At 35.4% G+C, this 25,181-nt stretch overlaps 7 protein-coding genes across 7 annotated transcripts; 4 read left to right on the top strand and 3 right to left on the bottom strand.

Annotated features, from left to right (window-relative positions):
* The first annotated feature begins 750 nt into the window (after positions 1-750).
* MONOS_16004 (Syntaxin 6D) lies at positions 751-2,237 on the top strand. The gene is made up of 7 exons (XM_067868912.1): positions 751-826; positions 926-1,086; positions 1,137-1,294; positions 1,354-1,455; positions 1,579-1,685; positions 1,758-1,849; positions 1,980-2,237. Exons 1-7 carry the CDS (start codon positions 780-782, stop codon positions 2,060-2,062), a joined length of 750 nt encoding a protein of 249 aa, XP_067726836.1. The 5' UTR covers positions 751-779; the 3' UTR covers positions 2,063-2,237.
* A 3,203-nt stretch (positions 2,238-5,440) lies between these two features.
* Positions 5,441-6,161, top strand: MONOS_2645 (uncharacterized protein; the record flags this gene model as incomplete). The annotated part of the gene is made up of 2 exons (XM_067872578.1): positions 5,441-5,747; positions 5,887-6,161. The coding sequence occupies 2 exons, from the start codon at positions 5,441-5,443 to the stop codon at positions 6,159-6,161; spliced, it is 582 nt and encodes a 193-aa protein (XP_067726835.1).
* A 1,909-nt stretch (positions 6,162-8,070) lies between these two features.
* On the top strand, positions 8,071-9,664 carry MONOS_2644 (putative DDE superfamily endonuclease; the record flags this gene model as incomplete). The annotated part of the gene is made up of 2 exons (XM_067872577.1): positions 8,071-8,349; positions 8,397-9,664. The coding sequence occupies 2 exons, from the start codon at positions 8,071-8,073 to the stop codon at positions 9,606-9,608; spliced, it is 1,491 nt and encodes a 496-aa protein (XP_067726834.1). The 3' UTR covers positions 9,609-9,664.
* A 1,135-nt stretch (positions 9,665-10,799) lies between these two features.
* On the bottom strand, positions 10,800-11,133 carry MONOS_2643 (uncharacterized protein; the record flags this gene model as incomplete). The annotated part of the gene is made up of 2 exons (XM_067872576.1): positions 10,800-10,924; positions 10,977-11,133. The coding sequence occupies 2 exons, from the start codon at positions 11,131-11,133 to the stop codon at positions 10,800-10,802; spliced, it is 282 nt and encodes a 93-aa protein (XP_067726833.1).
* A 1,800-nt stretch (positions 11,134-12,933) lies between these two features.
* On the bottom strand, positions 12,934-13,364 carry MONOS_2642 (uncharacterized protein; the record flags this gene model as incomplete). The annotated part of the gene is made up of 2 exons (XM_067872575.1): positions 12,934-13,205; positions 13,265-13,364. The coding sequence occupies 2 exons, from the start codon at positions 13,362-13,364 to the stop codon at positions 12,934-12,936; spliced, it is 372 nt and encodes a 123-aa protein (XP_067726832.1).
* A 1,191-nt stretch (positions 13,365-14,555) lies between these two features.
* MONOS_2641 (uncharacterized protein) lies at positions 14,556-22,954 on the top strand (the record flags this gene model as incomplete). The annotated part of the gene is made up of 3 exons (XM_067872574.1): positions 14,556-15,346; positions 15,518-15,696; positions 15,901-22,954. The coding sequence occupies 3 exons, from the start codon at positions 14,556-14,558 to the stop codon at positions 22,170-22,172; spliced, it is 7,242 nt and encodes a 2,413-aa protein (XP_067726831.1). The 3' UTR covers positions 22,173-22,954.
* Positions 22,955-23,570: 616 nt separating this feature from the next.
* MONOS_2640 (uncharacterized protein) lies at positions 23,571-23,969 on the bottom strand (the record flags this gene model as incomplete). Its single annotated transcript, XM_067872573.1, has 1 exon — positions 23,571-23,969. The coding sequence occupies one exon, from the start codon at positions 23,967-23,969 to the stop codon at positions 23,571-23,573; it is 399 nt and encodes a 132-aa protein (XP_067726830.1).
* Positions 23,970-25,181: the final 1,212 nt, after the last annotated feature.

Below are 25,181 nucleotides of genomic sequence, written 5' to 3'. Positions count from 1 at the left end.
GTATGTTTATGATGAATGAATGTGTAATTGAATGGAAGAAATAGCGAATGAGAAAGGCATCTTGCATTTGAGTATTATTTTTTTCTGAACAATATCATTTTTATTCTTTTAAATAGCCTTAGTTATTGTTATTATGGAAGAATGAATAAAATAAAATAAAAAATCACAAAATCACAAATCAAATCCTGTTGAATTAGTTTTAGCTTCATAAAATTGTTAATTTGAATTTTATTTTTTTTTCCAACTTGAAGCAAGTAATTCATCACATCAACAACACATAATTCATATGAAAACCCATCCGAGCAAAATGGTAATTATTCTTTTGAGTTTTGATTGATATTTTTAAAAGTTTTAATTTTTTCAACTACTTTTACAGAGCCATTTTGATGGTACTTATGCATTCAATACTGAAAAAGAGAATGAATTTGGATTGTTATTTTTATATTTTCTCCTTTTTTTTAGTTTTTTTATTAATTTTGTATTTTTTATTTTATTGTATTTTTGGAGATGAGAATATTTTTTTTATTTGTTTTTGAATACAATTATTCAAGTGGCACGTTTTTATCAGAGTTTGATTATGTCTTATTGATAGAAATTTAAATTAAATCATTGATATAAGGTTTTTGATTTTTTTGCGATTGCTGTAAATCAAATATTTGAAAAGAAAGCACATTTTAAGCATTATCACAAAATGGGCTATTAAAGAAAAATCTCCATCAGAATATTTTTCTATGATTTTCAAAAGCCATATTTTTTTTAAATACTGATCATGTTTATTAATGAAAAACAATGAAAGTGAAATAGATCCATTTTTCCTTATAAAAGAGTTTGCAATGCATTAATCATATTTTGTTTGGCATTAGCTTACTGTATTTTTGTGCGTTGCATATTCCTACGAACAAATATTTCATTTGTTTTGAAAAAGAGAAATTGAGGCAAATGTTCTGAACATAGAGAAAAAACATAGCAATTTACTCATATTATTTGGGCAAATAAGTCAAGAAGAATTCGAGAGATCTTTTAACAATTTAAAGGAAAGTGTTGAGAGCCTTTTTCGTGACTTGAAGATGCTTTCAGAGTCAATTGGTATTTTCATTTTCAAGAATGAGTTTTGCTAATATTTTCATGATTTTCAGATGTTACCGAAGCAAATCCTGCTCGATATAACGTATCAAACGATGAGATAGAAAAACGGAGAGCTTTGGTTCGCTTAACTGAACAAAAGATTCAAAAAATACAGGAATCGTTAAATTCAATGAGAGAACGACGAGAAAGTTTGAAAATGAGAAAAGAGGTTGCTCTCACTTTGTTTAAGGGATTTTTATGATAATTCATGTCATTTTTTAATTTTAGAGATTAATGAAAGTTGAACGTCGTAATCAAGCTTCAAAAGTTGAAGATGAAATCATTGCTTATAATCAGCGCAGCATCGAAGAGCAGATTCAAGAACAAGTTGTATGAAGATTTTAATCCAATTTGCAAAGTGAAATTGTTTTAATTTAATTTTATGTAATTTATTAATTAATAATTTGAATTTTTTTTTTTTTTTTTATTTGAACATGTCAAATAAATAAACAGAATATTGTCAAGCAACAAGACGAGCGCTTGGACACATTGCATGAAGTTACTGGACGTCTGAATGAAATGTCCATTGAAATGGGCCACGAAATTGATGACTCAAACCAGTTTATAATTATCTTAATTTAACATTTGAATTGTGTTGGGGAAATTTTTTGTTTTTGATTGCTTTCTGAAAGTTTAATAGAAAAAATGACGAAGCAAGTGGATAAAAATCAACGTAAAATAGGAATTCTTACGAAGTCGATTGATAAGCTGAGAAATAGCCAACGTGTGCACAAACTGCATTTGTGTTGCTGATTTGATAATATTTTTTGTTTTTTGAACCAAATTTTTGTTGAATAATGGTTGGCATTTGTTGTCACTGCACTTGATTTCATGAAAATTCACAATTACGGCAGATAAAGGAAAGTTATGTCTTATTGTTATTTTGCTTTGTATTCTCATTGGGTTGATAATTATGTTGATACATACAATTTTATAGAAAAGATTGTGTGAACTTCTTTTTTAAATATATTTCGTTATGGTTTTTTTTTTCCTTTAATGTTAAATGTTAAAAAAATTTTTTTGATTTTTTTTTTTGATTTTTTTCTATTTTCTTTTTATTTTTTTATTTTTTTTTTTTTTTTTTGAAAATTAAAAAAACTAAGTTTTTCAAATCAATTGTAGAATTTTTTTTTGTATAAAAATGAACCGGAAAAAGAAACACATTATTTGAAGAGTTTTGTTCTCTGTTTTTTGTGACAAACATTTTTTTTTTCTTTGTTATTACTGCAATGTATTGAGCATTTCTTCATGAATTCACAAGCCATTGATGAAATTAATTAGTTTTGTTAACTTCGTTCCGTTGTTAAAAAAGATTTCAATAATTTCTTTTTCACATAAAAATTTTCAAATTCGAAAAACTTTCAACTGAAATCAAAATTTATGCAAAAAATAACAAATATTTAATAAACAGAATTCAATTAAGGAAAAATGTTATTCTTTTACTTATTTGCTAATATTTTTCGCAATGTTTATATTGTTGTTTTATGCGAATTCAGAAAATTTCGAATTAGAACAAGTTCAATAAACAACTTGAAACAAAATTTTCAACATATGTTTTATTTAATAAGAAATAAGTATTTAGCAATAATAAATCATGAAATAAGAGATCCAATAATGCATTCATCATTCTTCATTAAATCTGTTTGAAAAATATTTTTTTTCTTTGGCAAATTTTCTGTGAAGAAGTGTGCTTTCAATTTAAATGAGATAAAAATATGTTAAAACTCCTCTCATTTATGTGTTTTGCAATTGGACAAAAGGAAACACAAAAATATATGGCTGATCCTTTTTGAAATCATACTTTCTTTCGAGTTTTGAACGAAAAAATTTTCTTAAAGGGATTTTGAAAAATTGAACTTAAACCGATAATACATACAGCCCATGATGTTATTATTATTAAATCAAAATTATTGCCAAAATCCCATCGAGATAAAAATTATGATCAAAACTCGAACGAATATGTAATTTTAATAAGAATCAGATATATTGGAAAAGAGATGAAAAGTCATTAATATAACAAATATCATTGATATTTCTAAAATAAATATGTTTTTTTGACTTTTATTGAGTTTTGCCGACTTTTTGAAATATTGAAGTTTTTCAAACTTTCAACTTTGCTTGGAAGTTTTTCGATTTTGAATTATTTTTGGTGTAAATAATAAGTCTAATATTATTTTTGTCATAAAAAAAAACATTCAATTTCCACGATTCAAAGTATTTCATAAGATTATTTGAGAATAGATTTTTTTTGTTCAAATAAACTAGGTTTATTCAAATGAACTCACGTTTGTTTTAATAAGTCGTGTTTATTCAAATAAACTGAGTTCATTAAAAATAGACTGAGTTCATCTGAGTTACAGTTTGCGTAAAAAATACTCGACAAGATCGATTTCACAATAACTGCAAGAGGAATTATTCTGACAATTTTCCTCAAAAAATATCTTATTAATGCAAACACATTTGATGAACAAAACTTTCAAAATAGCTTCATTTGTGCTCAGTAAAAATTAATGATTGATATCTCGGAGTAATAGGATTTTGAGTTTCTCCTTGATTTTTATTATAATTTATTTCTGAGCACAAATGAAGTTATTTTGAGTGTCTCGTTGATCAAATGAGTTTGTATTGATGAAATGTTTTTTGAGGAAAATTGTCAGAATTATTCATCTTGCAGTTATTGTGAAATCGATCTTGTCTGGTATTTTTTGCACAAACTGTATGTTTTGATAAGTCTAAATAACACAACAAAAACCAAAAAATTAATTTCGCATGTGAAAAATGCGTTTTTATGAAGAATTTCCAAAAATAAAAATTTTGACCCAAAATTTATTTTTTTTATAAATTAATTTTTATTTTTTCCTGTGTAAAGTCATATCGGATATTATCACAATCGGATATAGTCACAAAAAGTTGGCAAAAACCGATGTGATTATATCCTGTTTTGACTGTACATATTATTTGCAAATTTATAAAGTAATTTTTGAAATAGGACAGAATTCTTTCATTTATGAAAAAAACTGAGATTTGTTCCAAACTTTTTCTCCAACATAATCATTATTGTTCTTTCATTCCCATATCAAATAATTACAGAAAAATTCAAAATCTGAGAAAAACATTTGTTTGAGAAGAATGGAACAAATATCTAAAGCAAAATATTTTGTCCCAAATGATTTTTGTTGTTAAAGAAATATTCTTTCGAAGATCATTAGGATCAAATTATAAACAAAACTGATTAAAGACCTTTGCTTCAATAAACGATTCAAAACACATCAACATTTCATTCTTTTTGTTTAAACCTTCTATGAATGTGATCCACATGTTTTTACATTCGTTTAAGACTAAAAAAAGAAGAATTTCCTGAATTATTAAATGAATAATATTCTTTTTTTTTTGAGAAAAATTAGTCAATTGAAAATTGTTGAACGACAAATTGGATTGCATCAATATATATGCAAACAACTTGTTTTTAAACTTTGATTGGTTCGATAACATAAAAAGACAAAAAAAACGCACGGCCAATATTTTTAATTGATATAATTTTTTTGAAAAAGATAAAAAAACTAATTAGTCTTTATAATTTCATTGAATACTGAACGAAGTTTTATCGTCTTTCACTTGCTATTTGTCTGCACTTCTCGAACAGACATTCCTTATTACATCGTTTCCTGCCTGTCTGGAACATGCAAATTATCGAGCTGCTGATTCAAATTCATCCAAGCAGAAGAAAGCATCCCCATTGCATCTTATGGCAGAAGCGTTAACTTGACGAATATCTCGATGAGCGATATGGAGCCGATTGTCAAAAGAATTGTTGCAGCATTGGTGCTGACAGAATTGCGAGGTGATTCACAAAGATTGAATGAGGGCGAAAGTTCAACAGAACAACCGAAATGCTGCACGTTTTACTCGCTTCTCCAAAGTGCTTCTTCTGTATCGCCATCATTAGCTGCATCTGGAGCAAGTCTTTTAGCGTATCTATGAAAAACACGTCGATAAAAAGCAGCTGAAGAAACCAGAGCAAAAGTGGTGGAGGAATGATCATGAAATGGAACGAAGTAGTATTTTTTGAGCTCGTTTTTTTGCTGTCTCAGAGTGTTTCTGATCGGAAACTGGAAGAGTAGGCGCGATATTCCTGGACTGCTCTTCGATCACACAAGATGGACTGCTTCCTTTCTTGTTGAAAAACACCACGTTCATGCAGAACAAAGCAGTTGTGTGAAGAGACTTATATGTGAAATGCGCGAATGAAAAAACTCACATTGGAACCGAGCTGTTCGAGCTCGATTTCAGACCTCCATTTGTTCGGGAGTTTGTGATGTTGGGATGCACAGCACCAGACAATGGCTACGAGCAAGATCTGGTGATGCTTGTGGTTGTGGATCAGGGCGAGAAGATATTTGTGTCTTCATCAACCAGCAACGCGTCTGATCCCCGGAAGTGTGGGGAAATGAGCAAGCCTTGTATTTTCTTGAATACTACGCTGCCTCACATCATTCCTTCTGTTTACAGCAACTTGCTCGTAGATGAGATTTCTCTTATCTCTGGCGAAGCAAGTACACATGATATGACGGTCAAATCGCTGGATGCGGAAGGCGTAAGAGGGGATATTATGCTGAACAGCAGTATTGTTAGCAAGGCAAGCAGTCTCGCTTCGTGCTTGCTGATAGTGAATGAAATCACTTTCGTTTTTGTTTGGAAACGCTTTTTCTTCTTCTCGTTCCAGTTTGCTATCGCTGACTGACGGAAACTTGTCGATTTTAGACACAATCTTTGCTCAAGAAGCATCGAGTGGAGGTTCTGAAATTAAACTGAATTGCTCGATTATTGAAATGAGCGGTGGAAGATTGACGATGTCTGACTGCACTTTTGCTAGCGTCCATCTCAGTTCTTCATGTGTTGAAGCAAGAGGCGGACAATATTGTTCATTTGCTGATTTGAATATTTCTGAAGTGAATTCTGCTGTGTTGTTAGAGTTCAGCGATCTGGCATTGCTATCCATGCTGCTTTTGCACACATCAACTTGCAGAGTTCTGTGATCAGGCCTCATTCTTAACAACTGAAATGACTCCCGGCTTCAGAACATTCAGATGAGAGGTACTCAGAGTGGATCAAACATGATTGTGCTTTCCTCAGATGGTTCAAGAGTCCATTCAAACAATTAATGAATTCATTTGGAATTCGATGATACACATGTGTCAAGGGAATTTTTTGTTTCTGTCGAATGCCAATAAATAAATGCCGAGATAAATTTCTTGTCCATTTCCAACATGATTCTTGGAGAAAGATGCTCTGCGAGTATGAAGTCAAATGATTCAGTATTTCATATGAAGTAGTCTTCATTTCAAAACATTACACGAGATTCGCTTATCCCGTGCTGCTTTGCGTCTTTATCTTCGTTCTTGTTGCTGGAATTGGAGAACTGCTCGAACAAAAAGTTTGCTTCGCACTCTGAAAAAGGGAACATTGCTGCATTGGCAGATTATACGGATGCGTTCGTGGCTTCGTGTGTGTTTGATGGAGCAGCAAGCGCGCTTGAGTTGAGAGCGAACGATGAGCGATCAGAAGAGTTGTGCAGTTGGAGTGGATCGATGGTTTTTCTTCAGAATTTCCCATGAAAGGTTATATACACGAGCATTGCCAACTCATCGAAAGGAGGTCTGTCTGTGTCAGGCTGGAGCATTTCCGTAAAATTTGGATTATTTGCCAACAACAGCCCGAGCGCAGTGTGTTATCCATACGTGAGGAACTACATCGCCTGCTCTGTCCATGCGCTTCTGAATATTGAAAGTTCGAAAATCGGGGATGGCTTACTTCCAAACACCTCGATGTGGATTTCCACCAGTTTGAGAACATTGGAAAAATGGCTTCAGAAAGAGCATCTCGTTCCTCATTCAACAGCTGAATTCAGTGATATCTTGTTAAGAAGGCAATGTTATTTCCCTGGATCTCATTGGCATTTCATTCATTCCCTGGAACTAGCTCCTTCAGATTTATTTTGTCAATGAATCCCTTCACAAACTTAGAAACATCCACTGTAACTTGAACTATTTGAAAAAGAAACTTTAATCCATGCAATCATCCCAGTCTCAATCGCAACTTCGGTGTATGACAATACTGAAGTGGCTGCAAGCTTCATGTTAAAAAACTCAAATACAGTGTATCGACAGCACAATTTCTTTTGAAGAACAGCAGCGAAGTTGAAGAAAAAACGATGAAAGAATTGCTGAAGGAAGAAGAGAAAGAAAACCGTCTCGACCACCGATTGCGACTGTTATAACAACAATTATTCTTCAGATTCTTTTGATTGGATTTATTATGTTTATTGCTTGTTGGAAGAAGGCTTCGAATGGAGCGGAAGATTTGAGATAGATAGTTGATGATACAATAAAGAAGGATCCAAAGGCATATGAATGTTGAATACAGAGAAATCTCCAGATTATCAATGGGGAAAAGCGTGGAAGAATGCAGTCAAGCAAAATATTGAGAGAATTTGTGGAAAAAAAATCGATAAATGGATGCGTAATTTATTCAGTCAACGGAGAAAGTGGCGAAGTAGGGTTATAATTTTATCTCGACCTTTTTTTTTTATCTTGACCTTTTTTTTTAATTAATCATTATCTTTTCCCACAATTTCATATTTTAAAAGATTTTTAAGTATATATATGAATTCAATAGATGAAAATAAATACATTTTGAAACAAACCCAATTTCGCATGGGGGGGAGATGGGGGGGTTTAGCCCCTTCATTGAACTTCTGTGTGGAATTGGAGGGTTACATGGGGCATAAAACCTTTAGTTTGTTTAAAATGTTATTTTTCGATTTTTTTTCATTTCATTTCAATTAAAAAAATAAAAAATTATTATGATCTTAAAAATATTATTAAAAAAATGAAAATATCAACAGAAATAAAATTAAAAGAAGGAAAGAAAAAACTGCAGCGCGCAATGTCTTCGCGTAAGTACAGGAAGTATCACAGTCGGCTGGAGCGAATGGCTCATATCGTTGTTGATGGAGTTGTTCGCATGACGGATGCAATAAATTCAAAGGAATTCAGCCGCACAAGTATCAAAAATGCTGTGAGAGCTCTAAGAAAAGGAAGGCTGGTTGGAAAAGTTGGCAGACCTGCAGCAGTGGTGGGCGAAAAGGAACAAAGAGTTATGGACATTATTCACATTGAAGCGAAGTCTGGAACATGTTTAACGTTAAAAAAAACAAGAGAATTAGTTTGTTCTATTTTTATTTATTTTTTTTTTAATTATTTGTTTTTCAGATAGAAAATGTTATAAACGACAACGATAATGAAGACGCACCATTTACTGAAGTTTCAATGTCTGCAACTTACGGCTTTGTCAAGCGTCATCCGGAGCTGAAGACTGGAACGCCGAAGAATCTGGACATTAACAGACTGGCTGTTTCGTGCAGAAGTGTTTTTAAACCTTGGTGCAAAACATTCGACGAGATTCACGAAAAGTTCCATTATAATCCAGCTTCGATAATAAATATCGACGAATCTTCAACACGTGTTCCCACAGACTCCAAACAGCTTGTTGTGCATACAACAGACACAAAAGCAGGTTTTACGAAAGAACCACCAAGAATGATTAATTCTACATTCGTGGCAGCTGTTGCAGCGGACGGATATGCCTTTCCTTCAGTCATTTTGTGGCCAAGTGCAAAGCTGCCAGAAGAGCTGAAAAGCCTGTTATCTCCAACGCTTGAGATATGGGCAAATGGAAGCGGCTGGATGGACAACGAGTGCTTTAAAAGGTATGCTCTCACCGTTCTTCTGCCTTCCATCATCGAAAGAAGAATGCGCATGTCACTTGAAAACGAACACATTCTTCTCCTTCTTGATTCGCATGCATCTCGTGCAGATCCATCGATCTGGCGAGAATTCCAAAAACAACAAGTCGACGTTTTAACCTTCGTGCCACACAGCACACACCTCTGTAAACCGCTGGACAGAGGAGTGTTTGCTGTGTTCAAATCTGAACTGACAAACAGATTTGAGGCTCCATCTTCTTCTTCATCTTCCTCCAAACGAGCTGCAATTTCCGACGTTCTGCCTCAAGCCATCCACACTGCATTGTCTCCTTCTGTAATTCAGAAAGCTTTTGTCTGCAGTGGTGTTCTTCACAATTCTTCTGGGCCAGTTCTTTTGAAACTGCCCGAATCTTCAATTTACCCTCTTCCATCCCGAAGAAACAGATTCAACTTTTATGGAAAAGTGATAACCGACGAAATTCTTTTAGAGAAATGGGAAAATCATTTGAAAATGAATATTGAAAGGAAAAATGAAATGGATGAAAAGGAGAAAGATGAAGTGAAGACTGTTGTGGATGAAAAGAAAAAAATAAAAAGAAGATTTCTTCATGTGAAAAACGATGATTCTGATGAAGAAAAGAAAGATAATGCATTAAATCGAGGTGAAGGAAAAAGGAAAGTTATTAGAAGAATTAATTCTGATTTTGTTTTCTTTTAATTATGTTGTTTTTTTGAATTTTTTTCACTTCATTTTTTTGGGTCAGAATAAAGAAAAAGGGTCAAGATAAAATAATAACCCTATAATGCTGTATCAATCTGTCGACTCAACTGAGCTTTTCAGAATTATATTCTTTGTCGGCTGCGGATCACTCCACGAACATCAAAATAAATAAATTTTTATTTTTGATATAAAACAATTTGATGATCACTTTTTTTGATAATTAGAAAAAACAGTACATAAGAATGAGAACAAAATTATTTTTCATTCATTTCACGTTATTTCTATCAAAAAAACCTTCTTTTAACACATATTAAATATTGTTTTAGAAAAAATATAATCTCAGTTTTTTTTTGAATTTTTCAATTTTTTGTTGATGAAGTGATAGATAAATCGTGAAAATATTATAATAAGTGTTCACCACTTTTGAATAAAAACTTTATTTAAGTGTTACTTCAATCATTTAAAATAACATGACTTCATTTAAGAAAAGCCCAGTTCATTCAAATAAGTTGAATTTATTCAAATAGAAATATTCCATTTGAAATTCATCTATTTATTTACACATTCACAAAAAAATCAGAAATATTCAATGATAAACAATAGTAATATTTTCTGTTAAAAAAATCAAATGTTTCATGAAAGCTTGTGATTTCATCTTCGTATCCTTCTTCTTCCATTTTTTCAAAAGCCTTTCTTATTGTTGCTTTTCTTTTCACTTCTTCCATTTCATCTTTCAATTTCCTCAATAAATTGAGAAAAAATTTTAAGATATTTAATGAGAGTCTATTGTCCAATGTTGGCTGCTTAATTTCCTCCAAAACGTCATCAACAGCTCCTCCTTTCATCAACTCTTCAACTGTTTCAAATCTGTTTGTTGTACTTTTAAACAACGCAAAGCATTGCTTATTAATTTCTCCGTAATTATCCCTTGATGCTCTGGACAACCTTGTCATGCTACCAATCAGCCAAACAAATTCTGCATTCCACAATTTGAAAAAGATAAAATTTTGTTCCAAGGTTCCCAGCCATCTCAATATAATAAGCTCTTTTTTTTTATCTTTTCTCCTTTCTTCTTTCTCCTCTTCTTTTCTCTTCCAATCCACATTTCCCCTGAGCTCTTCCAGTTCTCTTACTGCCTCTCTTCCAAAATGCAGCTCATTCACAATCACTTCTTTCAAGCTATTATCTTCATACAATCTGTTTATCAAAAACTGCCAAGCTGACTGATACGCAAGTTGCGTCAGATTGCCACATTTCTGATGATATTCGATAATTTCTTTGATTTCCTTCAAGTACAGATTTTGTTCGATAAACTAATAAAAATTAAAAATAAAATCCAAAAACATGTCAAAAAATAAATCTGACCTTCCACATCGCAATATTGCTCAACGCCAGCAAAGCAATTTCCACTTCTTTTTATGCTTCTTCGTTTTTCTCCTTGTTCAAAGCAGCTTTGAAAAGACGGAACACGCAAATTGAAAACAATTCCGAAGAATTCTTTCTGTAAAGCAAAACAGTGCATTCGCAAAGATCAACAAGAAGCTTTTCATTCCTTTCTTCTTTTTTCTTTTCTTCTTCAATTATCATGTTCTCAATGCTTTTATTCAGCGAATATTCTTCAAAACCCCTGATCCAAATTCTTTTCAGCACTTTGCAATATCCAATGTGCTTCAATAACCCAACTGCAATTCTCATTGATATTTTCTTTTCCTTTAGCATTCTGTCTATTTTATTGAACAGCTCTATTGTAAAAATAGATTCAAATTCTTCTTTATTCATTCCATCAATTATTTCGTCCATTTCTTCAATTTTCTGTTTCTGCTCAGAGTCAGTGCAATGCTTCAATTCGTGGAGCAATTCTGAAAAAAAAAACCAGTCCAAATCGGAATAAGTTAGAATTCAAGTGCAATAATAAGTGCTAACCATTGAATCCTTTTGCAACACTCATTATCTGCTTTTTTAAAATGTATTGCAGCCAGAAAACAACATATTTTCATATTCGCATTGAATTCGCATATGTTTGGATAGATGAAATTGGCGAATAATTAAATCTCAAAATTGTCATATTCATATGAGCGTTCACACTGTCATTCTATGCATTTGTATTTTTTGTTGGTTATTAAAAGATTAAAAAGGTTTTGTATTTCAATGATTGTTGTTATGGATTCAATGATCGAATAGTTTTCTTTGAAATGAAATATTTATCCATAGATCGAGAATACGTGAATGAACATTACCTATTGAATTTGAAATATCATTTCCTATGATGACAGCTGGAAATGATGGAGATGCAATAATATGGAATTCTGTCAGACAATTTTTGAAAATTTGATGAACAAGAAAATGCATCATGTTATTTTTTGAATAAAGGCATCTGTATATGTGTATTTTATATTGTTCTATTGGTAGCGAAGATATTTCCAATTGTGACCTTTCCAAAGCCCAGGAATATGAGTTATTGTTAAAATGGCCAATTTCCGCTTTACAGTGCATAAATATGGGAATGGAGCAGATTGTTATATGGCAATTGGGAAATGAAGGAATGTGTGCAAGATACATGATTTTTATAATTTTCGATTGGAATAAAAGATAAAGGCAAGTTTGATTTTTCATGATTTGAATGAAGATTTATGGATGGAATTCTGTGAAGGCCAAAATCTGCACAAAATTATATAGAATTTAGGAACATAAGGCAATGAAGCTGTCTGCGGTATTTTTGTGCAGGAAAGTTGCTTGCCAACCAAGGGGAAGGATATTAATCACAAAAAAAGGCAAGAATTCAACGAAAAAAAGGAAAACCCAAAAATATCAATTTTATTTATAAGGTTTTCCTGTTTCTCAGACTGTGCCAGACAGACATGGAAGCGATGAAATTCTATTTCTGATTTTGCTTTTGCTTCGAAAAAGTGGAGAAACTCCAACTACGAGACATCCAATTATCAAATATTTGTTGGCAATCAAACAGCATTCTGTCCAATCGCATCTGGATTTCATTCTTCGAAAGGACAGCCATTTTGAGCAAGCAATGTGATTATCATTCGAAGTTTGCTTTCTTCGAAGCCACAGCCGATGAAAGGGGATTTGATGGTTTTTGTTTTCTTCATTTGTTTTACAACAAAGTCATTATTTCGCTCAGCTTCTATGTCAGTGCATGACCCATTGAATTTTGTGCCTTGGGTATCAAAGAATGCATTCCAGAAGTCCATTCACCCACTGCACGAGCATTGACGAATGAATGCCAACCTTTCCATCCGTCTTCCTCCTCTTCGCTGTTGAAGCACAGCCAACTCATTCAATTAGTTTTCATCAGGGTTTATCTTCCTCATCCGCAATCTCGTTGAATTTTGTTGCTTTCCAAGCACATATTCCGAAGAGTCATATCCTTCAAGCACAGAAACATGAATATTCCTTTCTTCTTCAGCTGCTCCACTTTGTTTGCTTCAATTATCAAATCATTATCTTCATTAACTTTTCCTTCTTCATGTTTTCGTACTTCTTCTTCTTCTTCTTCTTCTTCATCAACCCCTTCTTCTTTTTCTTCCTCTTTTTCTTCTTCTTCATCGCCTTCGATATTCTTCTCTTCGTCGCAGAGTTCTTTTGATTCGTCGATACCAACATACTACATTGTGCCTCCAGCCAGCCATTCTTCAGACCTTTCTGTGCCAACTTTGAAGCCTCCTTCTCCTCCCTCTCTTCCTTCTCCTCCTTCTCCTCCCAACAACACTCAACCACATTTATTCTCTTCTTCCACATTTCTTCCTTTTGGCTGAATCCAAACAAAGCGAGAGAATCTGTTATCGAATGCTTTCTTTTCTTTTTCCTTTTTCTTTTTTGTTTTCATTTTTTGATAAAAGTTGAAACGACTTCTTTTGATTGAGATTTTTATCATGGAAATGTATTTTTTATTTTTTGAATTGTGAATTTGTGGTTCATGTTTTATGAATTAGCAGGTGGAATCTTTTTGAGTTGATTTCTGTTGAAATTGTTTTTGCTTTTGTTCTTGTTTTTATTTTCCCAATCGAAACTTTTGTATTCAATATTTTGTGTTCTGCTTTGCAGTTATGATTTTGTTATCCTTCTCTGTGAATAATGAATGTTGTGTGATTTTTGTTTCACGCACGCTTTAACAAAAAATAATATTTCTGAAGAAGCTCACCAAATGTGATTTTGAATGAGAAGTTTTGCACTCAAAATGAAAATTTGTCTTCAACTGAAAAAAACAGATTCACCATCACTTTGTTATTTCTCAAAAACCCTTTTCCACCATGCACACAAGAATTGATTCAAAATTTCCTTGCTTTTCCAGAATAATTAAAAATAAATTAATTTGTTTGAGAGCGTTTGGAAATTTTTTGGGATGATTGTGATATTTAGAAGATTTTTAAAGATTTATCAAAATAACAAACAATTTTGTATTTCTAAATCTCAAACATGTTGTTTGAAATAAAAATGTTTTTCTTATATATTATAATAGCACAAACTGTTATTGTTTTTTAAGAATTTCTGAAATTTGAATATTTTTTTTTGATTGTAGCCCTTAATAAATGCTCAAAAACAACTTTTCTTCGTTTCATTGATTAAGCGTTAGAGATGCGATCAACAGTTATTCTTTTTACAGTTCTTGCATACACTTATATCGGTGATTCCCAGTCAACCGAACATTTCATCGAACAACAACACGATGAAGAGTGCGAAAACGAGAAAATATTTGTTCATCCTCTGGTGCACAGTTGTCTTAAAAATTCATCAGAGCATAAAGTGTATTATAATAATTTATTGCAATACATGAACACTTTCCAACCGAGCATCAGAGTTGGAAACACTGAAATTGAAGGAAAATACGAAAAACACAATTTGCAGCATGATGTGAAGGAAAACAAAAGATATTATCGGACTTTTGAACCAGAAATATCAAGTAATTATCGGATGCACCTTTTTAAAGAAATGTTAAAAGATCATATAAAAAGCAAGATTGAGGGATGCATTTGTGCATCAAACTCATCCGTTGAGTTGAAGGAGATTGGGCTGGCTGGGGGTGAGTGTGGGAGTGTGGTGCACGGAAGGAGGGGAAGCGTGGTTGTGGTGAGGGGGTGTGTTGTGGGGATGGGGAAGGGCAATGAGGCAGGGGCATTTGATCTTTGTGGGTGTATTGGGATATTAACGAATATCACATTGAAGGGGTGGGGAAGATGGGGAGAGATATATTCTGGAAGGCTGTTTGGAGGGAGCGATGAAGGAGAAGGGAGTATTTCAGTGAGCGAATCACACTTCTCATCTTTTTGTGTCTCATCAATCCCATTCCTCTCATCACCTTCAACACCCTTTATATCCCTCTCTCATTTGACATTTTTCAACATTTCAACAGCAAATGATGCATGTTCACCTTCAACCACTTCCTCATCCCAAACCTCATGTTTGATGAGCAGCTGCTCATTCACATCTGTTTGCGATGTGTATGATGGCGGAATTGTTCCTTCCCTCAATTACCCTTTGGCTTCCTTAACTGCATCGAACACCTCATTCATTGGATGCTGTCGGACAAGAAATGCTAATTTCACTGGAACTGCAGAGGCACCATTAAGGCCAGGGAGAAAAAACACAACAGATAATGGAACAAATTCATTCCTTTGGTGCGTATGGAACGGATCGTATGCATCAGGAAACGGCTATTCATATTCTGATGGCACTTCGAACGGTGGTGCTATTTTCATATACGGACAATCAAATGCCTCTGTGTCTGTTTCTCATTGTGTGTTCAACAACTGCTCCTCATTTTTTTGTGGTGGGGGGATAGAATGTTATTCAATCAAAACAGCAACTATTGAAAGCAGCACTTTTAATTGTTGCATTTGCAAAAATGGATATGGGGGTGGAATGTTCATTATATCGATTTCAACATGTGTTAGGATCAGTGGATGTGACTTTCAGAATTGCAAAGCTGATAGAGCGGGAGGAGGTCTTCGTCTTGTTTATTCCTATGCTCCCGAAAGAGGATGCATTGGAGAAGAAAAGGGAGAAGGAGAGAGTGCATGCATATTTGAGTGCAATTTCTCTTCATGCTCGCTGATGGATAGAACAGGTGGTGGTGTGTTTTGCGATGATATTCCAACAACATTCAAAATGAGGAGCATTCTGTTTTTTTCATGTTCAGCAACTTCATATGGTGGAGGATTGTGCTTGTGTCCGCATCATTTGATCGCTCAAAACGATTCTTTATTTTTTTATTTTCTTTTTTTCCATGAATGCATATGCACTAATTCCACACCATATGGACATGATGTGTTTATAGAAGATTATTACAATCTCTTCTCATCTAATAATCGGTTTCATGAATGTTACACCACAAATACGGATGAATATCGAGTGTGCTGTTTGACAGGTAGCCATCCAGAAATACAAAAGAAGGATTGGCTGAAGGAGGGGGTGAAAGACCAATTTGTTGGAGTAGCTGGAGACGACTCAGATAAGTGGTGTGGAATAAGAATGGCAAGGCCTTGCAAGACAATCGGATTTGTTGCAGACAATTATTTTCTGGAAATCAAGCTGAAAGTCATTTTGATGGAAGGAGATCACACAAGCGAGAAAACAACAATTGAGATTGGGGAAAAGAAGATTTCAATCATTGGAAAAGGAAGGGGATTAAGTGCGATTGGAATGAAAACCATTTCATCATCATCATCACCAGGAGCACTGTTCAGTGTTACAACAGGTCATTTGGGAATGAGTCAGTTGAAGGTTGATTGCAACTCAAATGCAAATCCTTCTTCGCCGAGTGTGGTTGTGGTGTCTGATGGAGATGGGTTTATCTCGCTGGAGGATGTTGTGATCACCACGAGTAAAACAGGAGACAATGTGATGTCTTCGTCAGTATTTGAGGTGCCGCTGTCGCAGCTTTCGATGGCTGACGTGGAGATCAAGGATATGAAAATCTCAAAATCCTTGTTCACTGAGCCTGATCTGTCATCATCTTTTTCATCCTCTTCATCTTTTTCATCCTCTTCATTGTCTTCATCCACGCAGTTTCTGAAAGCCACAGCATCGAGAGAGAGCATTCTGGCGAATGTGACAGTTCGGAATGTGAAGCTGACAGGCGGAGATGGGGTGGTGGTGGCAAAGACAGTGGAAAAAAGAGAGACATTTGCTGTGTGGAATGCAACGATGGAAGGATGTGTGTGCGAGGATGGAAATGGGGGTGGGATGAAGATGGAATTGGAAACAGATTCAAGCAAGCTGCGAGTTGGAGCTTCATCGTTGCACACAGGAGGAACAGCAAAATTGTACAGATGCAGGAGCAGTGGATATGGAGGGGGGATGATGCTGCATCTGGCTTATGGCTCGGAAGACTTCTCAATTGTTTCTGTGGATTTTGCAGGATGCACTGCGGCATTGGGAGGGAACTCTCTGTTTGTGAATGGGAGCAATTCAGTGAACTGGGCAATAACAACAGAAAAGCTGGATGTCCAACATGACAATTCGAAATACAATGAGATTGTGGGATATGATCGGAGTGACACAACAATGGGGCTGCTCCCACTGAATGTGTATTTGGACAGATATCCAGATGCAGCACATGTGGGGAAGATGAAAGATGGGCTGGGTGGATACGACTCGTGGTTCTGTGGGTTTGACTATTATCCGTGTGCCACCATCACCTACACTGCACAGGTGCGATTTTCAGATACAAACAAGAAGATTGAGCTGGATATTGGATTTGAGCTTGTGGAAGAGGTTGCCATGAGAGATGGCTGTGAATGGGAGATCTCATGTGCCACAAAAGGGATGGAAGTTGGTGTGAAAGCACCAGAGAATTTTCATTCTTTTTTCTTGATTGATATCCAGAGCAAATGTTCGATAAGAAACATCAGATTTAGCATTCCGTCTGCTCTGTCTGGTGCACCATCTCTGATTTCTTCCAACTCCTCACTCTTCACTCTCGCAGACTGTTCAGTTGTTTGTTCGCCAGATAGTGCCTTTGGCCAATTGATTGGATACAGTTTTGTGAAGGTGATTGGGAGGGAAATGAAAGTGGAGCGATTGTCTATCAGAGAAAGTTTGATATTTTCTGAACATTCGTTGATTGAGCTTGTTGAAGGGGTGGAATCAGTTGTGTTTTGTGGATGCGATATCAACAACATTGAGAAGAGAAATGGAGATGGGGGATGGGTGAGTGGAGTGGTTGGAGCAGAAAGAGGGGAAGGAAGGAATGGGATAATTGTGATTGAGACGTGTGCTGTTAAGAGGTGCAGCTGCGTTTGTGGAAGAGGGGGAGGGATGAGTGTTGTTGTGAAAGGGGAAGGGAATGTTGTTGTGAATGGGAGTTGTGTGATTGATGGGTGTGAGGCAAAGGGTTCAGGGAGAAGTGAAGGAAGAGGAGGAGGAATGATGATATCAGTTGGGGACAGAGGAAGGTTGGAGATGAAAAATGTGATTTTGTCTGAATGTGAAGTGCCAACAGCAGATAGAGAAGATGAGGGAAGAGGAATTGGAGGAGGGATGTTTATAAAGCTGGCAAATACAATTGGATCATTTGTGATGGAAGAAATGACATTTGTTGGGTGCAGTGCATGGAAAGGGAAGAATGTGTTTATATCTGGATGGGATATGAGAGAGATTGTGAAGAAGGAGCACTTGAAATGGGAGATGAGTTCAGAGGAGTTGAGATCGTTGGATGAGTTGTGTGGCTGGGAGAGGATGACAACAGGAGAGGAGGGATATGCGATTCCATTGGTTGTGTATTTGTGGAGAAACTGGAGCGGGGATGGGTTTGTTTCGAGAGAGAAAGGAGGAGACTTCAGTGGGTGTGGGTATTCCGAAGCACCATGTTCATCAATTGAGCACTTGATATCACTGAGATATGAGCCACTTGGAAAAGGCGAATCCCAGATCAGCATTGGGGATTCAGGGTTGCTGAGCCATTCCATATCATTCTTGTCTTCGTTGCCAACTTTGCCAGATTCAGAAGCACCAGCAGTTGCGATAAAAGGAACAAAGAAAGGGACAAGCGTGACAATTACTGATGAAGACGGAAATGCTGTCAGCAGTGGTGCAATGATATCATCGAATGTGAGTCTGTCATTTTTCAATTTATCATTTACCAAACCCAGAATTACCAGCAATCATGCAATTTTTATTGAATCGTCAGGAACAAATACAGTATTGTCAGTCACAGACTGCTCATTTGGGTCATCGAGTGGGACGGTTGAAAGTTTTGCATATTGCGTGATAAAAGTGAACGGAGGGAGCGCAGCAATTCAGAGCTGCACGTTGAATAAGATCAATGAATTGAAAGGATTCATTGCATTCAGTCCAAGTGCGAGCCAGGTGACGATTCGGAATGTGAACATTTCATCAGCCACTTTGAAAGAAAATAGTCTGATTTCGATGACGGAAGAGGAAAACCTGATGAATGAAAAGGAAAATATTCATTTGAATGAAAACAAGCCTGTGTTGAAAGTTGTGTACTGTTCGTTTGAAACCATCAAGAACGAAGGAAGCAGTGCAAACGTTATTGAATTGGGATCGTTTGAGAATGCGATAGATTGCACGATTGAAGACTGCACAATGTCCATATGCAGGAGCGATTTGAGCACTGAAGGAGGAGGAATGAAAGTGGTGCTGAAGAGTGGAGAATCAGCTTTGAAAGTGAATGACAGCTCATTTTCGATGTGCAAATGCTCGACTGAAACAGGGCGAGGAGGAGGACTGTTTATTGATGGAGCAGACTCGAATGCGAATTGTGCAGAAGATAATCAAATTCCATCTCTGAATTTCAAGATTGTGAATATCCTGTTTGCAATGAATGAGGCACATGTGGGAAAAGATATATTTGTCAGATGTCACTCAATTGCAGATCAGATCAATGAATCGCTGTTTGCGTTGAACTACACTCAGGAGTCGTTGAACTCAAACAACTCCATCTGTGGGAGGGATATTGAGAGCGAGACAGAAATTAATCTGATTCCGCTAATCACATTCTATTATTCGGCACAGGTGTTTGTGAGTGGGAGAGGGAGTGATGGGAGGGGGTGTGGGGCACAGAGCAACCCTTGTTCCAGCATCAACATTGGGGCTGATCACATTCAGGAAGGGTTGATGAATGCGATTCTAATTGATGGAGAAGGGTTTGTGAGGAATGAGTGTGTGATTGGAGATCTGGTTGTGAATTCATTGAAAAAGACACAGGGGATTGTTCGGTTGAAATCTAAGATTGAGAAATCAGCAGAGAAGGATTGCATCATGGAGTTAATAAATAAAAGCTCAATTGAGAGATGCTCATTCCAGCTTGAAGATACATTTGAATCAACTCACAATTGCCTTTTGAAAGTTAAGAACGGAACAATGGAAATCAAAAAATGTGAATTCTTCTTTTCTTCTGATAAACTGAAGTTGAACAGTTCAATGGTGAATGTGGAAAGTGGAGAGCTGAGGATATCGGAAACAATAATAAGAGATATTCATTCTGCAAGATCGGTGCTTTTATTCAACAAAGAATCGAACGTGACATTGCTTGAAACAAGAATATCGAATATAGAATCCGAGGGAGATGTTGTGAGTGTTAGGGGAAAAGCGAAAGTGGAGATGAAAGAAATGATGATTGAGAATGTAACTCTCGTGTCAGAAAGATGTGTGATTGCAATGGCTGATACCGATCCAGAAGTGAGTGTGTTGAACAGCTCATTTTGGAAATGTGTGAATTCGGTCGATAAGGGAAGCATGATGCAGATCAGGAATTCCAAGAATGTGAGGGTTGAAGCATGTGTATTTGATGGAGAAATAAAAGATGAAATTTTCAATAAAGAAGTTGAAAGAATGAAAGAAGAGGGATTATGTAAATGGAGTGGGTCATTGGTTGATGTTGAAAACAGCATTGTGGAGATGAGGGAAACAACAATCAGAAACAGCAAGGCAGGTGGGCTATGGATGAGTGGAGGGAGTGTGAAGATTGAAAACAGCAAATTTGAGAACAACAATCCATCTGTTGAGGGATATCCATCAGCTCGAAGGAATGCGATCTGCACAGGGAATGGGGAATTGAGTGTTGTGAGCGTGAAAGGAGGAGATGGATGGAAGGACAATTCTTCATTGTGGATATTGGATGAGGGATGTCAATTGGGAGGGATAGCTTCAGAAAGAGGATCATCATTTTTCATCCCAGTTCTGGAAGAAGTGAAGAACACAACTCAGTCAACAGGAGAAATGGAACTGATCATTCATGGGAAGTTGCTTCTTCCATGCAATCTGTCGGTGAAAATAAGCATGAAGGATGGAGATGTTGAGCTTTCTCACACGAACATGATTGCAGAAGATGGGTATACATCAGAAAGCGAGGTGCATTCGGTTATCTCATCTGAAGTGTTGAAAGAGATGGAGAAGAAAACAGAAGTGAGTGTGTGCGTTGTGTTTGGAAAAGGAAAAACATCTTGTTCGAATGGAATTGTGGTGGTGAATAAGAGTGAGTCTGAATCAAAAGGAGATGGGAATATGAATAAAGGAGGAAGAAACAATGAATGGAGTGTGATTGTTTTTGTTATAATGGCAGCACTGTTTTTGATATTTGTATTTGTATTTGTTGTGTCAGTTGTGATTCATCGAAAGAAGCTGAGCGAAGTGATTGAGAAAATTGAGAAAATTGAGAAAATGGAGGAAATGGAGGAAATGGGATATAAAGAGGGAACAACGATAAATAAGCGAGAGAAGAGCGGAGAAAAGAGAGGAGAAAGTTTTGAGATGATCGAGATGCCATCGACTTTGCTGGAAGGGATGACGAGCCAAATTCCGTTATTGATCGAGGATGAAGAATACTCATCTGAATCTCCAACAACAAGCAATGATGATGATGATGATAACAATGATGATGATGAGATCATGAATGAAAATGATTTGTTGGTTTTTGGGTTTCCTCCTCCAAGATCTGAGGATGTTTCTGTTTCTGTTTCAAGAATATCTCGATCACACTCATTGAAAGTTATATCGGCAAAGAAGCCATTCCGAGAAAAGGAGAAAAAGAACCTGAAAACATTGCATTCAGTGATTCACTCAGTTGAGGGGGATTTCACACTGGGCACAAGAGCGATGGATGTGATTGATGGGAAAGAGGTGGTGCTGGCTGTGGCAGAGCTGTTTGAGCATTTGATATCAGTTGGAGACGAGAGGGTGGGAATGATGGGGAGGCAGCTGTGTCCATATACAATCTTTGTTGAGGAAGGAAATAATGAAATATTTGTTTTGGCAGAGGAATTAGAGGATGAAAAGCAGAAGGAAGAAATGAAGAGATGGAGTGCACCAGAAGCGGGAAATGAAGATGATGGAATCGAAAAGGCAGTTGTTTTCACACTTGGACTGATGCTGTTGGAAACGACAACGGGCGAAGTGCCATTGAGTGAATGTGATGCAGAAGGAGCGCATGAAATGATGAGAGATGGGGTGCGGCCGCTGATCGAAGGAATTGAAGGAGAAGATCTGGCTGAGCTGATCGAGAGCATGTGGGCAGATGAGCCAAATGACAGACCGAGTTTGGCGAAAGTGAAGAAATGGATAAAGAGAATTATAAAAGCAGGATGAAACTGAGAGAAAAATATCTCATCAAAATGTGCAAAAATAGAAAATTAACATTTCATCCTTCGATATTCAATCAAAAAAATGGAGCTTGCTGAATCTTGGTGCAATTGGTGCAATTTGATCAAATTGTGCGATTGATATTTCAAATAATTTCGATGAGGCATTGGAAAATAGCTGCCATCGATCTCTTTGGTTGCATGAATATCATAATTATATATTTATATTTTTTTTTAACTTTTGATATTATTCAGGTTTGTATTCGCCTTCTATTTCATGCAGATGTAACTCCTATCATAACACTTCATTTTTAATATTCATTGTGTCTTCATTTTCGTCTCATCTTTTGATTCTTTTTCTTTTCATTTCATTTCGTTCAATGTTCTTCAGTTAAAAAGCCTTGTGTGAACAAATCCATTCTCGTCTTTTATTGTTGTTGTTTGTTGAATATTCTTCAATGAGAAGGAAGTGGACATTTTCTGTGTTTTATTAACTAAAAATTTTATTTTTTAATTTTTTTTCTAGAAATGTTCAACAATGAATGGTTAAAGAAATTCATTCATTGTTTCACTATTATTCATTTTTTTAACAATTTTCATCATCACTATTATTTCACTTTGATTGAAAGAGTTTTTTATTCAATCTTTCTTTTTATCATCATCATCTTTTCTTTTTGTATTTCAGAAATATCATCATTCTTCCACCATATTCTTTCCAATCAATTTTGAACAGTTTTTCTTTGCATAACATTCTGGAAAAGTCTATACAATAAAAATGAGATATTTCTTGTTTTTAAAATGTTTTGTGAAGTTATAAGAATAAACTCAAAAAATAAACAGTAAATAATACCACCTTGGATAAAGAATCTTGTTTTGGAAGCTTCACTTAAGTGTTGAAAATTGACGGAGATTTGAAGAATATCCACAAAAGCCTTTTTTTTTATTCTTATCATGAAAAGGAAACTGGTCAACATAGTCTTCAATGAATGATTCAACACACTGAAAGCACAAACATAAAAAGAGATTCAAAAAAATCGATGAAATGAGAAAAATAGTTGTTATGTTGAAATTTTCATTTTGTATTTTTTTTCAATAGATTGAAGTGAGCAATAGTTATAAGAACAAAAAAGGAACAAATTTTTGATTATTGATCATATTCGTGTGATGCCATTTGGCTGTTAAAGATATTATTAATGCAGATTCTCAATTTTTTTGCACATCATTTTGAAAGAGTTCATATATCATATGAGTAATTTTTTATGAGATCAAAAAATCGTTCGAGGATTGACCAAAATATTCGCAATAAAGCGAGTCTACGAACGATAGGAGCGGGCTTGCACCTCAGCAATTAGTCTTTAAAGCCCTTTTCCATATATTTTTATTCTAATTATAATTTTTATTTTATTTATTTATTAATTATGATCTTTACCCCTCTAACATAGCACGTCATCGTGCGGCGGATGAATAGAAAGCCTGCTGATGACGGTGCTGCCCTTGTCTCCACTCCTTCCCTTTCTTGGTGTGCTTCTGAGGTCTTCTTAACTGGGAGTTCGTTAATCTTTTGTCCTATATCATCTGTCCTTAACAACTCACACCACGCCTTCTCCGGTCTATGCGCATCTTTTTCAGTGGTGCAGTGTGTCTGCTTCCAGTCAGCTCGCTTGCGCTGCTGGGAATTATGAGGTGTGTTCTCAGACGCTAGGGTTGTCGGGATGAGGAGTTCTGTGACAAAGTTATTTCTCTTTGATTCCTCTCTTCTCAACTCGGTAAGTCTCGTTTCTTCGATCGTTTTCTCCTTCCTCATATCTTTTTCTCACTCGGCTTCTGATGTCTATTCAGTGCAATTTTTCATCTCTGAATTTTTTTCTCAATTCTCATATCCTTCCTTTCTCTATTTGTATGATTATTTTTGAAAAAATATTTTTTCAAAAAAATTTCGGTATAAAAATTTTTGTTTTGAATTTTGTCAATGAACACGGAAAAGAAATAACTTAAATAAAAATAATCTCTGTCTTTCTTTCATATCAAACAATGTCTTTTGATTCAATAAAATGAATAAAACATTTCAACAAATGTTTTATTTTCGAATTTTTAAAACTTTCTTAATTATCCACACACAGAAAAAAGTTTTGATTTCGAAAAAAAACACACATTTATATTCAACTTTTCTTCTTTCACACAAGGGGGTTCTTGGAAGTCGATCGTCAACAAGATCCATAACAAATCTTGAACAGGTTAAATGTTTTAATTTTTAGGGCCACTCTTGATCCTAACTCCCCTCTTGCGTGCATTTTGCTCACTTTCCAATCCGAGCCTTCTCGTCTTGATATGTGTATTAAAACTTTATGTCGAATCCATAACGCAGTCAATATTTTTTGTATATCCTTTACTCTCAGGATAGCCACTAACTCTTCTTCAATTTTTTGCACAATTGCAGATTAATTCTTATAAACATCGAACCACACATGTCCATCCTTGAAATTTGTCCTGGTGTAATCCATCCAGCCTTGGAGTGTTTCTATTGCATCGATATGTGTGTTAGGATGTTTATTAATTATTACATTGACCGTCTTTTCTCCTGATGTTTTGGTTTGTACTTGTGTCAGCATTGAATTATCTGTAAATGGAGTAGTTTTCATCCTCTTTCTCTCCAGCTCTACGATTCTTAACGCTCCAAAAATCATTGTGAGCATGAGAGCTTTCCTCTGGAGTATTTATGTGTCCATTGTGTCGCATGTAATTTTTGCCAATTTTTTTTAATTATTGTTTAGTCCCACATTGATTTGAATCGCTCACATCTTCTGGGCTTCTCTCACACGTCAGTCTTTAAAAATAGATCTATATCCTTAACATCAATCTTCGTCTCTCAAAACAAGTTAAAAGAATCAAATACTTTCTATTCCGTCTGATGAATAATTCCACTTGAAATATCTATTTTAGATAAAGTCTCAATAAATTCTGCCATAATCCACTTGGCATCTTTCATTATGAGGCTGTATGTCTCATCAATTCTTTC

This window comes from Monocercomonoides exilis (genome assembly GCF_001643675.1).
Source record: "Monocercomonoides exilis strain PA203 chromosome Unknown scaffold24-1337568, whole genome shotgun sequence".
NCBI lineage: Eukaryota > Preaxostyla > Oxymonadida > Polymastigidae > Monocercomonoides > Monocercomonoides exilis.
The sequence above is the reverse complement of the archived record's forward strand: the minus strand, read 5'-3'. Positions and strand labels throughout refer to the sequence as shown.